Consider the following 15,411-nt stretch of genomic DNA (forward strand, 5'->3'; position numbering starts at 1 on the left):
CTGTGTCCCTAGGACTTGGACCTGTAGAGGTTACATCAAATGAATGGGATCCATCATATATTTACAAATCACTAACATCTTGGTGGTGATCAAAATTTTCACTGAAAAAGTATGTTCGTTAAATGTGCAAGGCTCTATATGAGGCTAAAAGAAGTCATGAGAGCCCTTCACAGGGCTGTCATCGCTCCCAAACGTGGGCAGCTCCAGGTTCTTGGCTCTTAAGTTTTAAAAAAGTTCTGGTTATAGATACCAGTTCTCCACCTCCCTAACACCTCAGAACTACAGCTCCTCACATCTCACTGTGCTTTCAAGCTTTAACGTGCTGCTGCCTTGTTCTCTTGGAGGTAGGCAGCCCCCTGCTTTGCACGCACTTGTGTCCTTTCTCTTGAGTGGGGGCTGGGACTCACTGCTAACAGAATATGGTCAAGTGAGAGAATGTCCCTTAAGATGAATTGACAAAAAGGTTCTGGCTTCCTTTTTGCGCCCTTGTTTGCTCTGATGGAAGCCACCTGCCTTGTCGTGAGCTGACCGAAGGAGAGGCCCACGTGACCAGGAACCAAGGGAGGACTCTGATCAATAGCCAGTGAGGAACTGTGTCCCTCAGTCCAACAAACCACAAGGGACTGAATCCTGCCTCAAACCAACTGATTGACGTCGGAAAGCCTGTCGAGCTTTGAGACGATTGCAACCCTGGCCAACACCTCAATCACAGTGTGAGCGACTGAGCCAGAGGACCCAGGTTAACCATAGCCAGGGTCCTGACCAACAGAAACTGGGAGATAATAAATGTTTGTTTCAAGCTGCTATGTTTTAAGGTAATTTTTGACACTGCAATAGATAACCTGGGACAAACGAGGCATTACCACACCACAGCCTGAACTCTGTTTAGCAGTTACCTTGGACAAGTTACTTAACCTGCAAAGGCTTCAGTTCGTTGTCTTTGAAAGGAACAGCCACCCCGCCTCATGGATTAACTGAGAAGTCTATCTGAAGGCATCTGCTCACAGACAAAAAGTTTGATATGAACTCAACATAGAAAATTTTAACAGACTCAAACTGGTAGTTTACCAGTACCTTCAAAGAGGAATTTCAATCGAACTTTTCATAATTTCGTGTTTCCCCGAAAATAAGACCTAGCCGGACCATCAACTCTAATGCGTCTTTTGGAGCAAAAAGTAATATAAGACCTGGTCTCATATAAGGTCCAGTCTTATAGTAAAATGAGACCAGGTCTTATATTACTTTTTGCTCCAAAAGACGCATTAGAGTTGATGGTCCGGCTAGGTCTTATTTTCGGGGAAACACGGTTTATATATCCTTACATCAAAAACATTTTAGGGCCGGCCGGTGGCTCAGGCGGTTGGAGCTCCGTGTTCCTAACTCCGAAGGCTGCCGGTTCAATTCCCACATGGGCCAGTGGGCTCTCAACCACAAGGTTGCCAGTTCAACTCCTCGAATCCTGCAAGGGATGGTGGGCTCGGCCCCCTGCAACTAAGATTGAACACGGCACCTTGAGCTGAGCTGCTGCTGAGCTCCCAGATGGCTCAGTTGGTTGGAGTGCATCCTCTCAAACCACAAGGTTGCCGGTTCAACTCCCACAAGGGATGGTGGGCTGTGCCCCCTGCAACTAGCAACGGCAACTGGACCTGGAGCTGAGCTGTACCCTCCACAACTAAGATTCAAAGGATAACAATTTGAAGCTGAACGGCACCCTCCACAACTAAGACTGAAAGGACAACAACTTGACTTGGAAAAAAACAACAAAAAAACATTTTTAATTAGTTAAAAGAAAGGACACATTCAAAATCAGGTAAAAACCACGTTTTCCTTTTAATAACCACTTAATTCACACCATTTCCTCCCTTGGCTGCTACTTTGGTAACAATTAGGTCCCCACCTCTCAAGGACATAGCATCTGAACAGGCTGAGACAGAGCCAATGTAAATACAGGCCCCAAAGTAGGGCTTTCGGAGTAACAGGAACAGCAAAAACCAGATTTTTTCTTCATTTAGAAAGGGATTGTGAGTTAGAGGTTGCAAAGCTCCACTTCCCCAAAAGCAAACCTGGAGCACATTGTAAAAATGGAAACCAAAATGTATCAGAAATGAAGTACAATGCCTCCTCATATATTCAAGGTCAAGATGCTTTTTGAGAAATAAGTATCTGATCATCTGGCCTCTTGTATTAGGAACGGCCCCCTCCAGCATTTTGAAAGGAAGATATTTTTGTTTCTATTCCCCTTTCCAAATGGATATAAAATCTACTAAAATGAATCAGAATAAATCAGCTCATTCATTCCTAGATACTGATTTTTGGTTGCTGAGACTATTCAGCACAGTATTTCAAGGTAGCAAAATTCAGGGTGATCTGAGAAGAGAATTCAAAAGCGGCAGCTACATTCGCTGATAGATTCATGTGAGACAAACACACATACCACCTCATTTTTTTCAGTGTATATGTCAAGGGGCCAAGACCCTGATCATCAAAATAAGTTATTTTGTACATTACAGTGCACAGAACAATAGAGGGAAAGGAAAGACACTTTCTTAGAGTGACGGAAAGGCATTTTGCAAAAGGTTCGTATCACTCTGAGGTGGAAGGCCGGGAGCCCAGTGCCGCGTGCCTTCATTAGCTTGACCCTTCCTCTTCTTTGGTTGTGGTGGCGTCAGTGGGAGCTGTCTCCTCCACACGTTCTGCTGTCTTCCCCTCCTCCTCTTCTTCCTCCTCATCTTGAGGATAGAGGTCCGGGTACTTCTGCATGCATTCCTGCATGGCCCGGAACTGGTTTACACAGTCTGATCCCTTCACATCCTCTGTGCTGTAGTGAAAGCAGGAAAAGGCTGACTTGAACTGTTCCCCACAGGGGCCACTGGCCATTCCCCCAAGGCACGGGCAGTTCCAGTTAATGTCTCCACTTGGCAAGATCAATCCTGGAACAGGAAGATGGGCAAGGAAAATGTGAGAGACTGTTCTCTAGGTTTCAGGAAAAGCAAAACCAAATCCAGTCCTCACAAGCCATTCAGGAGGTGGAGAACAGCATGAACTGTTGCCTGGCAGGCACTCGTCTGTGGACCTACCTCTTAGGTCAGGTTCGAATGTCCGGTGCAAATCCCGCATTCCTGGCTCAGGTGAAGAGAAACCATCATCGGCAACTTTCTCCATGTGCAACACTGATCGAGGTGCTAAGCCACCTCCCCATGCTATGGCTGTGGCTGTGCTCCAAGAACTATAATACATACTGGAATCCATTTAGTCCAAAGCAGGAGCCATTACTTGGATGCTCAAGGAGTGTCTTTTTAAAGCCCAAACAATTTAAGAAGCTGAGGTACTGATCTCCACCTTCCAATCTCTGTGCCGCCCCCCCTCCCCCTCCTCCAACCCCTCTCGCTCTGCAGCCACTCTCAGAAGCTCAAAAGTGTGAGGACAGGTAAAGACGAGGAGGTTGAGCCTCCTGCATTGACTGGAAAGATGGCCAAGACATACAAGGAAAAGGCTGGTGGCATACCAGAGTGGTGCGCTTCCATGCTTGTAAAAATGAGAAATTAGAGGGATACTAACTCTACTAATCAAACTGTTACGTTGCACCTATGGGTTGGGGAGCAGTTAGGTTTTCAGATGGATTTTCATTTTCAATATTATATAGGCCCTTAACTTTTGAATTTTACACCTTTTCTTATCTTTGAACCTTGTCCACATCTAAATAGTATTTCCTGGTTTTCTAAAATGCTTTCAAGACAATGGCTCATTTTCAGCTTTGTGACAGACATGGACAGAAATGTGACTCATACAGAAGTCTCTTACATGAGTTGACTACAGAGACTGAGAACACTCTTTAAGAAAGACTCTCAAGTACCCAATGAAATTACACGTCACTTCTCACTCCATAGAAGTGCCCAGGTCTGACGCTTTGAGCTGGTGTCCAAAGCCCTCGGCCTAGGCGGAACCTCATCTCTTAACTCTAGCTTAGGAAGCTTTAGTGATCAACAAATCTAACGTTGCAGTTCCTTACTAGTAAAACAGGTTAACAGTGGAGATGGCAATGGAAACTGGCAGGAAGCTCGCCACTAGCACCACCGACAGCTGCCGTGCAGATTCTCCTGTATTAAGCCGTACATAGTAAATCACGTAATCCTTTCGGCTACCTTCTGCAGTGAGTACTACTAACCCCAGTTTACACGTGAGGTTTCTGGGGTTCAGTGGGGTCCAAGTCAGGACGATCATCAGGATCCTTAGGATTCCCTGAGCCCAGGCTCTTTGCCCCTCATCTCCCCACCTCTCCCAGCTGCCCGAGGGCCACCTCAGTGCTTGAAGCCTATACCAACGCTGCCCCCTGGAGGCTCAAAACTGCTAACACACGTGCACAACCAGTTTCCAAAAAAAATAACAGATAGTATGATACTAACATTTAAATATAATAATTCAGCTGTGCAGGATCATTGCCTCATTATTTCTCAGGGGAAGGTGAGCTAGAATGAGGTAGTTCTTCACAGAGAAAACTATAGTGTCAATGTGCACTTCAGGGACACAATGTAAAACCACACAGACCGGAGCTTTGGCAAGTTAAATTAAGCCCAGATGGAGCATGTTTGAAAACTAGGAATTTTGCAATTGAGAGCTCAGAACCTGTGTCCCAGAGTTCTCTGTTTTATATGCTTTTTCACACAATTATTCACTAGAAGGGGTTGCAAAGGCAAATACCTACAGGGTTTCCAAGCAGGTATAATGTAAATCACAGAAGAAGGTAGGAGAAAAAACAAGAGGGACCATAAAGATTGGCAGGAACTGGAGGGGAGCATGCAGTCTCAAGGCAGACACATTCAGTTTTTATAAAAATACTATGAAGCAGACAAAACAAGGCCTCATGTGTCTGTCCTGCAGGCCCGACTCTCAAACAATCAATGAAATGTACTTAACTAATATGGACCTAAAGATAGGCAAAGTACTAGAATTTACATGTGATTTACTTTTCTTTATAAGAGTGCTGATTCAAGATTACTCCTGTAGCTGTCACTCTCAGAAATCTAACTCTTTGTGTAATGTCTGGACTTCCCACTATTCCCAAAAGGGTGCTAGGCACGTGTATTTAGCTTTCCTCTAATCCCTAGGAGGAGTAAGGGTAGCAAGTGAAGGGTCCTACCTAAGAATACACACTTTACTTAGCATTTGAAAAATTCCAACCAGCAGCCCATACTCTACAGGTGGCTCCTACAAGTTCTTTCAAGTATATTTATCAGTAATCAGCACTAGGTTTGTTAGTTATCATCAGGGATGTCAGGAACGGCTTTCGATCGGTGAACTGAGCACTGTTTATGGTACGTGGACTATTTATGAACATTGCACATGCATACCCGCCTTAGACAGCCTGGTAAGTTCTGGTGAGTCCAATAGTCCAGAGCCTTTGGCGTGATGCCCTAGGCCCAAGTGACCATTAACGAGTTGTGTGCAACAGTCCTGCCTAGGTGAGCTGAATCCTGCTGCTAGAACACTTTCCTCTCTCTCAAGCGAGCTCATCCTGCAAGGTGCATGCTGGAGTAGCTACGAGGAGGGATCAGTAATTTCATCACCTCCCACAACAAAGTGTGTGATTCATACAGACCTGCTGGCTTACAGTCTGGAGACGTGGCAGAATTTAGTCTGGGAACTTGACTGGGCAGGAGGTTCCCCAACAGTTTCACCTACTCAGAACTTTGGGAATCCACTGACACCCTGCCCCGAAACTTAACCATTGGGAAGCATCCAACCAGCAGCTTAAGCCAGTGAAAGACTGAGAAGAAAAGGAGGCCGAAGACCCCAATAGGGAGAAATTCTTAGTTCTAGCCCAATGGCCAGGGAAGCGCACGAACGAGGCCCCCACACAGCCCCTTACACCTCTGAGGGAGACAAACTCACTGTCCCGGGAGATGGCCCGTGGCTGAGGTGCATACCTGAAAACCCAGCCTTGGCCAGGACAAAATGGTGAAGGAATTGTGAACAGTGAACTTTCCCCCGATCTGTGGGTCCCCAGCAGGCCCCACGCCACTCACCATGCTCCTCATATGGATCATTGGGGTCATCCGCCACCAGCTCCGCGTTGCTTGGAGTTTCATGGTCTTCTTTGGTCACAAATATGATTCGGTCCTTCCCTAGTGTTTGGAGGGCAGAGGAAGAATCCTTTCACTCAAGAGCTGTGAATCAGCCCTAAATCCAAAACAGTCACATGAACCAAGTTTGAAGACTGTCCCATATGAAACCCCAGTGAGGTGACCATCAAACTGCCATCCCTGGGCTGAGTCACTGACGCTCTTTGACAGTTTAGCAGAACGACGACGACTTACTAGGCCAGATTTGCCTGGAATGCCTGCTGCTGAGCACCCCCAACCTGACTCCACAAGCTGCTGTCCCGTGATGAGGAGGGCATCATGAGGGACAGAAAAAAAGGCATAAAAAAAAAAGAGGTTCAAGATGGTGATGTGGGAAGAGCCTGAACTCACGTCCTCCCGTGGACACTGAGTCTACAGCTACATATGGAACAAGTTCCTCTTTACAAAACCTAAAGGCCGGCTGAGTGACAACTGCACATTGGGCAAAGAAGAAAACCCCAGGGCAGCGTAGGAGGCTGGCACATAATCTGGCCATAAATCCCACCTTTGGCACGGTGACGCACAACCGGGACAGAACCCAAAAGCCAGAGCTTCTCCTTGCAGAGCGAAGGGATGGAACCCCACATTGGGCATTCCAACTTTTAAGACGTGCTCTTTGGTGATCTGAGAAGCTGTTCAAGACCCTGACTGGAGGCCCAGCTCAGTGGCAGCCGATCATGCCCAGACTTAAAGTGCAGGAGGTTCACCTGCTTATATTAAAGTGACGGCCTGAGGCCTCTAATTTGACACACACATCTAGCAGCCCGCTGGAACCCCCTGGGACGGAGACTGGGGGACACCATCTTTGTGCCCTGCCTTTGCTGTGGTCCAGAGCACCAGTATCTCTCAAAAGGGAGCTTTTACACGTTTCTAGTGCCCCAATTTCTGCGGCTGCCACCTTGGGGATGCCTCTTGATCACCTGGCTTTGGAGGCCAGAAGATCTTGTGTCCTTGGTCCCACAGGATGGTCATAATCAGTGTCATCAAGAGAAAAGCTCAGACCCTGTCTAGCAGCCTGATTTCTGCAATTGCTGTTAGGGGACACCTCTACATTACCTGGCTCTAGTGGCTAGTGGTACATACATTTGTGGGTCCCATAGGACTGCAACTAAGAGTTCTTAAGTAGCTATCACCCCGAGAGCAGGGCAAGAGGTAACAGACCCAGGAGCTGGGTCTTTCTGTGAAGGAAGCTTATTAGCTAATCATCGTCACTGTAGCCCGGGTGCAGGCGCCTAATTAAACACACATTTATAGACTGACTAATCCTTTTTGGAGACCTCAGAGGGCTGGTGCTATCTTCAAGCTCACCCTCTGTCACTATGGAAAACAGTATGGAGGTTCCTCAAAACATTAAAAATAGAATTACCATATGAACCAGCAATTCCACTTTTGGGTATTCATCCATGAAAATCGAAAACACTAACTCATCAAAATATATGCACCCCTATATTTATTGCATTATTTGCAATAGCTAAGATATAGAAACAACCTAAGAGTCTGTTGATGGATAAATGAATAAAGAAATTATGGTGTATGTACAATGGAATATTATTCAGCCATAAAAACAAAATCTTGCCATTTGCAACAACATGGCTGCACTTTTGAGGGCATATGTAAATGAAAAAAGGCAGATACAGACAAATACCATATGATCTCTCTTATATGTGACATCTAAAAAAATTTTTTTTTTTTACAAAACAAAAAAACAAGCTCATAGAGAACAGATTGGTGGTTGCCAGAGATGGGGGTAGGAGAAATTGTTTTATTTAAATAAAATTGAATTTAAAAAAAAGACAACTTTGTTCTAGCTCCCTAATGGTTTACCCACAGGGTTCAAAACTGCGTAAAAAGTCTGAGCAAGAACGCAAACGTTGACAAGGTGAGACATGCAGTGACATAGGCGCACAGCCAGCAGACCAATGCAGCCACTCAAGTGACGTGGCCACTTAGGTCTGTCCACAATGCCCTGTGGGAAAATACCCCAGTCGCCTGCCTCTGAAACGCAGGTGGTCTAAGAGTGTCCAAGGTCAAGACTCCCTCTGGGCCTCTTGGCCCCATAATCGTGGCCAGAAGGAAGGGATCATGTGGGGGGCACTGTGGCAGTTCCCCACAGCCCATGAGGACTGGGGGTTACTTCTCAACAAGTGGGACTGGGAGCGGAGGGACTATGTCACAGAAGTGCTGATGTTAGGAACTCCTGGGACCATCTGCAGCTTGTTATTTTTTAGAACAATCACCCAACCCAAATGTAAGAGCTGCACAGCAGGGTCAGGACAGAGAGAGGCCTTCTGAGGCCCAGCACCAGCGAGACACCTGAGGCAGGGCCGGCGCCCCAGTCCCACGTGCCTCACTCCAGAGGGCCCTGAGCCTGCAGGGAAGCAAACCAGTGGCAGCCAAATGCATTTTACAGGAGGAGCTCCTCTCCTGGGAGGCTGGTCAGCACATTACAGGGAATGAACCTGGATGGCTGCATTCCACGACTCATTTCACCTAACGTTACAGTGACCCTATAAAGTTTTATCACCCTCATTTTACACAGCAGAAAAGCAAGGCCCAGAGTGGGCACTCAAAATCAAACAGCTGGAAATGGAAAGGCAGGCACCTCACCTATCAGACTCCTTCCTGGACTCTTCCCGGTACCTCGTAACTGTCAGCACTTGACCTCACCTTCCTAAAACCTGTGGCCACGAGCCAACCACACCACAGGCCTCAGTCTGCTATTCCCACTGTGGGCCGGGGGTACCTTTTCCTCAGCACCCCGCATGCTACAGGGTCATCAGTTTCCCCTGGAAGGGCCGGGCCCTCTCTGGGTCCTGCGTGTCAGCTACCTCCTGCCATCTCATCACTACCCTACCCTCACCAGAGACAGCAGGAGTCCCGCTTTAAGGTGGAGAGCCTGAGGCTCTGGGAAGTGACTTGCCCACACAGGGATGGAATTTGAACCCAGCTCTGTGTCTCCAAAGGCCACACTGTGGAGGTCCTTTGCACACACCCAGCTTGCCCCCCGCAACATACACACGTAAGATTACTAATGACAGCTTGACACTAGGTCCTTAGCATGACTCAGACACTGTCCTGAGACCTTTGTGTGCTTTGGACAGGAATAAATGTTCTGTACAGTAAATACTAAGCAATCTCTAACCCAAGAATCTTACAATCAAGTGAATGAATGTTTGCTGAGTGAACAAACAGGAGATTTCTTCTAAGCTACTGGACCTACTTGGTGAAGGGCAAGACAAATTCTACAGCCCTGCTAACTACCCATTCTGACCCAGGAGATCTGGAATGATGGGACTGTCATCTGGAAGGGGTGGGAGGTGCCTGGCATTTAAGTGGACTTCTCCCAGCTCCATCCAAATGTGCCCTTGGACAGGGCTTAGTCAGTGGTCTACAGTGCGTTAGCTACTGTGGGAGTAGAGGCCGGGCCTGCAGAAATGTGGCACTCTGATAGCTGCTGGCATTTTCTCTTATTATTTCATACTTTCTTCCCCCTTTATATTTAAGATAATTCAGTCATAGGTATGCTAAGGAAAACAAGAGGAAAAAGTTTGGGCCCACACTTGGGCTGGAGTATTTAAAGAAGCTTGGGGGAAAAACACGAGGGTGACAGCAGAAACCAGAGTTACACCTCCAGTGAAAAGGACATTTGAGGGGACAGAGGGAAGGCACCTTGGTGCTTCACACACTTTCCACACACGGTAACATAACGACAGGTGACCTACATGCACAGGGACTGGACCTCCAGCCTACCTGAGGTTTCCACTCCCAAAGCTGGTCTCTGCCTCAACACCTCACATTTGATTTCAGAGAAGACTACTTTTCCCATGCAGCCTGGGGAAGGATTTGGGCTAGGCAGCCAGGGCACATGCAAGTACCTAATGACCTTGGTAACACTGGCCAGTTTTCAAAACACTGGAAAGCAACCTGCAAAAACGCTGAACGCCTGGCCTGGTGGCTCAGGCGGTTAGAGCTCCGTGTTCCTAACTCCGCAGGCTGCCAGTTCGATTCCCACATGGGCCAGTGGGCTCTCAACCACAAGGTTGTCAGTTCAATTCCTCGAGTCCCGCAAGGGATGGTGGGCAGCGCCCCCTGCAACTAAGATTGAACACAGCACCTTGAGCTGAGCTGCCGCTGAGCTCCTGGATGGCTCAGTTGGTTGGAGCGCGTCCTCTCAACCACAAGGTTGCCGGTTCGATTCCTCGACTCCCGCGAGGGATGGTGGGCTGTGCCCCCTGCAACTAGCAACGGCAACTGGACCTGGAGCTGAGCTACACCCTCCACAACTAAGATTGAAAGGACAACATACTTGACTTGGAAAAAAGTCCTGGAAGTACACACTGTTCCCCAATAAAGTCCTGTTCCCCTTCCCCAATTAAAAAAAATAACAAAACTAAAAAACAACAACAACAAAAAAAACGCTGAATGCTAAGCAGAATAAGCTGACAGCAAATTTTTCAGTTCAGCTCTGACGATTTTGTTTACCAAGATCTCAGCTAGGCCCAGAGCAATGGTGAGGCCCAGAAGGCAAGGAGTACAAACCCGGCTGGGCACCCAGGGGATTTGTGAGGCAAAGAAGCCAGGACTCACTCAATGAAAGTTAAATCAAGCTCTCTGCCATGTCCACATTGCTCACTGGCTTCATAGGTAACTGTGACACAAAGTCAGGTGTGGGAATCACAGGCCTAGCCGAGAATGTTCCAGGCCCTTCCTACAGGGCTGAGTCCTCTCAGGAACCTTCCAGGACATCCCCCTTAGAGAACCGTTACGCTAGATGGACAAATGTGATATTGTGATTTATAGTAAGAAAGAAAAAAAAAAATATATATATATATTTATTTATTTATTTCCAGGCCTTTGCTTTCTGGAATGTTTAAAAGTGAATGCAAGGACAATGCTTATTTACTCCTTACAGAACTAACTGTGAAAGAAAGAACTAGTCCTAAGGATACCAACTACTGGGGTAATCAGGCACCTTCTTAGGGTGTCAGAAACCAGTTTCTTCACCAGCTCAGCCTACCTATCATGGTCAACAAAGAAAATGAAATGAGTTTCTTTTCTCACCTGTATCCCGCTCAAAAGACAGTCATTTTTTAAATGACATCAAATGACAAGGATAAAATGGCCAGGAAAACAGACAATCAGAGGCTAGAGATGTGAAACCCGTTTTAGAAGTGGCAATGCTGACAGAAGAGTGCTCTGACGTAAGAATGGAGAACGCTGAGGCCAATGTGCGCAAGCACGGGAAGTCAAATAGAAGAAAATTAATCCCCAGCCCAGGATTGGGAATCCAAGGCCCAGGGGTGACTCTGAAAGCAAGACTTCAGAGCGGGGCAGAGCACAGAAGGAATGACTGAGTAGCTGGATACCACGACACCCCCAATTCTGTAGTTTTACTTTCTGTATAGCCATCTTTGACCCTGGTCTTTTTCTCACACCTCCACCATCAAATTTGGTTGGCTCTAGCTTCTAACACATCTAGAAAGATCTGCATCCCTCACCTTCATGACTCCATCTTCCACCACTCGCTCCCTCCATTCCAGCATCTCCTTTCCTTTACTTGAACAGGCTGAGCACACACCTACCTCTGGGCCTTGGCATAGGCTGTCCTCTCCTCCGGGAGCTCTCTCCCTCAGGTACCTTCATAGCCACCCTCTCCCTGACTTCATACGACCTACTTAGATGCCACCTTCCTTGACCACTCCGCATCTCCCTTTGCTTTATATTTCTCCAAAGCATTTCCTCACCTAACATATTATATATTTGTTTACCCCCATCTCCCCCACTGAAATGTCAGCTCCTTAGGGACAAGGGTTTGTCTTTCACTGCAATATCCCCAGAGCCCAGAACAGTCCACACAGCATAGTGGGTAACCAACACTTGTTGAAAAACTGAACTCTGCATTAGGAAATGACACAGAGGGCGGGAAGACAGAATGGTTACCACCATTGAGTAGGTTAGAGAACACCCTTAGATGGGTGGTCTCATCTTCTCCTGAAAGGGGAACACGAACACGCATGGGATCATTACACGCAGGAGTGCCCATCTCTTCCACCATGCCATGAGGGCAGAAAGTGTCACCTGTGTTCAGTTATACGCCCAGCGGATGGCACATCATAGGTGCTCAGTAAATGTTTGTTAGCTGAACAGGCGAGGGCAAGCTCAGTCAGAAAAGGAGGAACCTAAAGTGAGGAACAGTGGGGTGCCGACAGTAAAAGGGTGGGGAGCCCAAAGCCAGGGACCAAGCCTGAGTCCATGCTGTGGAATGCCTTGAATGAAAGAAAGCTAAGGCCTTTAAAGTGAAGGTTGGGTGGTGGGTGGACCCCTGAAGTAAATTTGCACAGGCAAGTGATACACTCAGAACAGAGGGCAGGCATGTGTATAAGTTTACTCAATAAAGATCTGGGTGCCCACTTGTACACCAGCCCATGTGCTAGATGCTGGGTATATGGCACATCTAGTGCTCTTAGCTTCGTGGGAGAAGACAGTCAGGAAATAAGATGACAAAAATAAATAAGGTAATTTCAGAAAATTTAGTATGTAGGGGCCGGTCCGGTGGCTCAGGCGGTTAGAGCTCCGTGCTCCTAACTCCGAAGGCTGCCGGTTTGATTCCCACATGGGCCAGTGGGCTCTCAGCCACAAGGTTGCCAGTTCAATTCCTGGAGTCCTGCAAGGGATAGTGGGCAGCGCCCCCTGCAACTAAGATTGAACACGGCTCCTTGAGCTGAGCTGCCGCTGAGCTCCCAGATGGCTCACTTGGTTGGAGCACGTCCTCTCAACCACAAGGTTGCCAGTTCAACTCCCACAAGGGACGGTGGGCAGCGCCCCCTGCAACTAGAAAATGGCAACTGGACCTGGAGCTGAGCTGCGCCCGACACAACTAAGACTGAAAGGACAACTTGAAGCTGAACGGCACCCTCCACAACTATGATTGAAAGGACAACAACTTGACTTGGAAAAAAGGCCTGGAGGTGAACACTGTTCCCCAATAAAGTCCTGTTCCCCTTCCCCAATAAAAAAAAAAAGAATTAGTGTGTGAAAGACAGAGGGTCAGGGAAGACCTCTCATAGGTGACATCTGAGCTGAATCCTAAAGGATGAGTAGCCAGCTATGGCAAGAGCTGAAGGCTGCTGCTGACAAAGGGAACAGCCAAAAGGCCAATGTGGCTGAGCAATGACAGAGATCAGAGATCAGGCTGGAGCTAGATCAGGCAGGACTGGATCATATAAGCCCTTATACAGCAAGGAGTTGGGGGTCATTTTCCTAAGTCCCAAGAGAAGCATAAAAAATTGGTGGACAGAAAAATAAAAAGTTGGGGATTTAGGGGACTGTAATATGGATAAGATAAAACCTAGTGAAGGCCTGAGTGCTTTCAATTCTTATCCCTAAACTAAGAAAAAGATCTTTGACCCAGGAAAAGATAAGCCATGCTTTGGTAGACGATGGAACCTGCCTCTCCTTCCCAGAGAACCTGTGACTCCTAGAAATTCTCGAGGGCAAGGAGGGTTCTTATTTATCTGCGCAGCCTCATTATACCAAAACGGCTCAAAATTACTTCCTACACGATGAAGAAAATTAGAGACTCAGAGAAAGAAAATTAAAAACACACCTATTTTTCTAATAAAGTGGTGAGGGCAGAGAACTTTTGTTCATGGCACAATTAAAAACAAATAGAAATAATACTCTCATTAGCAATATCAGTGAGTATTACAGCTTTATAACCCAGGAAAGGAGGAGGAATTCTAAAAGCCAGGTGGGGTGGGGAAAAAGGCTTAGCATTTTACACAGAGATGTTTCCCTAACTTGATGTATGATCTTGGGTAGATCATCTTCTCTGGGTTTCAGATTCCCTGAATTAAACTGAGGGCGATGGACTGACTATTCACCAAAGAATTTCTGGGTGAGTTCCAACTCTCTCTGTAGCTTCTCAGGTGTCCACCATCCCCATCACCTGACACAGAGAAGGTTCTTCATGAATACCTGCTGAATGAATGAAGAGAAAAAAAACTTTTTTCTTTTTTTTTAAGGAGGGCGCAGCTCACAGTGGCCCATGCACAGATCCAACCGGCAACCTGGGTGTTATTAGCACCAGGCTCTAACTGAGCTAACCCGCAACCCGCAAGGCCAACTTCTTTTAACTTCTCATTTTACAAGATTGGAAACTGAGGCCTGAAGGGGTTAGGTAGAGGCTCAGGGACAAATGTCGAGCCAGTAAGTGGGCCTGGAGAATTCTGAACTGAGTCCAACTTTTTTGGGGGTGCGGGTGGGGGATGGGGTGTCTTTCCAGCAGAGGGCTTCCAGAAATCCACTAGGCACCAGATTGGACAGTGCAGTTCTGGAATCTGACTGCGAGGGCTCAAACCCCAGCTCCTACTTCCCCACCGCGTGGCTTTAGCCAAGTCACTTGTGTCTTACCAGAGCCTGATTTATAAAGGTCACTGCGAGATCAATGAGAGAAGTCATATAAAAAGCTCCTTGAAGAGTGCCTGATATGCAGTTGGGGCTCACTAAATATTCCTGTTGTTGGTACTTCTACCACTCTAGCACAACACCTAACCCGAGTGGTTACTTTTCAAAACAGTTAAAAGGCGCGTGCAAGTGGAAACACGTGGTATGTGTTTAAGAGCGATAGTAATAATTAATGACAATAATTTCCCAGTTGAGAGCCAGATGAAACGTGCTTAGCACTCCCTTTACCAGCTCGGGTCTAAATGATGAAATCTCCCACGAGCTTGGTTGGTCCCTATGAGGTCCGGGTTCGAGTCTCACCGTGACCTTGGCACAGCCTCATTCCTCCCAGTGTCAGTTTTCTCACCTGCAGAACCGGGGTGGCAACCTCACCGCCCAGCCCGCTCCAAATTTCCCGAGAGTACCCGGGACCACCTCAGGTTGCCCATGCCGGCAGTGAGGTCGCGGGGCGCCGAGGCCTGCGGGGGTAGTAGAGACCGCGCGTGTCCCCTGCAGGCCCTCGTAGGCCGGTCTCCAAGGCAGCTCACCCTCCTTACCTTCCTGCCGGCAGTAGGCCATGGCTGCAGCCCAACGTCTGACTCTGCACAGTAGCGGCGGCGGAGGCCGCTACACGCCGTGACCTCTCCTCAGGTAGGGCGGGAAGCTCTGAGGCCCGTGCGGACCCGCCCCCTCCAGGCCTGCCCGCCGCGCGCCTGCCTCCGTGCCTTTCCAGCCCCAGCCCGATCCTCTCAGCCGGGAACTACATTTCCCAGCAGGCTGCGCGCTGCCCGGCTACTCTCCAGGCAGTAGGAACTACACTTCCCAGAAAGCTTGCAGTGCGCAGGCG

The 15,411-nt window shown here is 47.8% G+C and overlaps 1 protein-coding gene across 1 annotated transcript; it reads right to left on the reverse strand.

Annotated features, from left to right (window-relative positions):
• Positions 1-1,806: 1,806 nt before the first annotated feature.
• On the reverse strand, positions 1,807-15,303 carry CHCHD4 (coiled-coil-helix-coiled-coil-helix domain containing 4). Its single transcript, XM_033132687.1, has 3 exons — positions 15,122-15,303; positions 6,024-6,122; positions 1,807-2,930 (listed from the first exon to the last, which is right to left on the reverse strand). The coding sequence occupies exons 1-3, from the start codon at positions 15,141-15,143 to the stop codon at positions 2,629-2,631; spliced, it is 423 nt and encodes a 140-aa protein (XP_032988578.1). The 5' UTR covers positions 15,144-15,303; the 3' UTR covers positions 1,807-2,628.
• Positions 15,304-15,411: the final 108 nt, after the last annotated feature.

This window comes from Rhinolophus ferrumequinum, chromosome 17 (genome assembly GCF_004115265.2).
Source record: "Rhinolophus ferrumequinum isolate MPI-CBG mRhiFer1 chromosome 17, mRhiFer1_v1.p, whole genome shotgun sequence".
Taxonomy (NCBI): Eukaryota; Metazoa; Chordata; class Mammalia; order Chiroptera; family Rhinolophidae; genus Rhinolophus; species Rhinolophus ferrumequinum.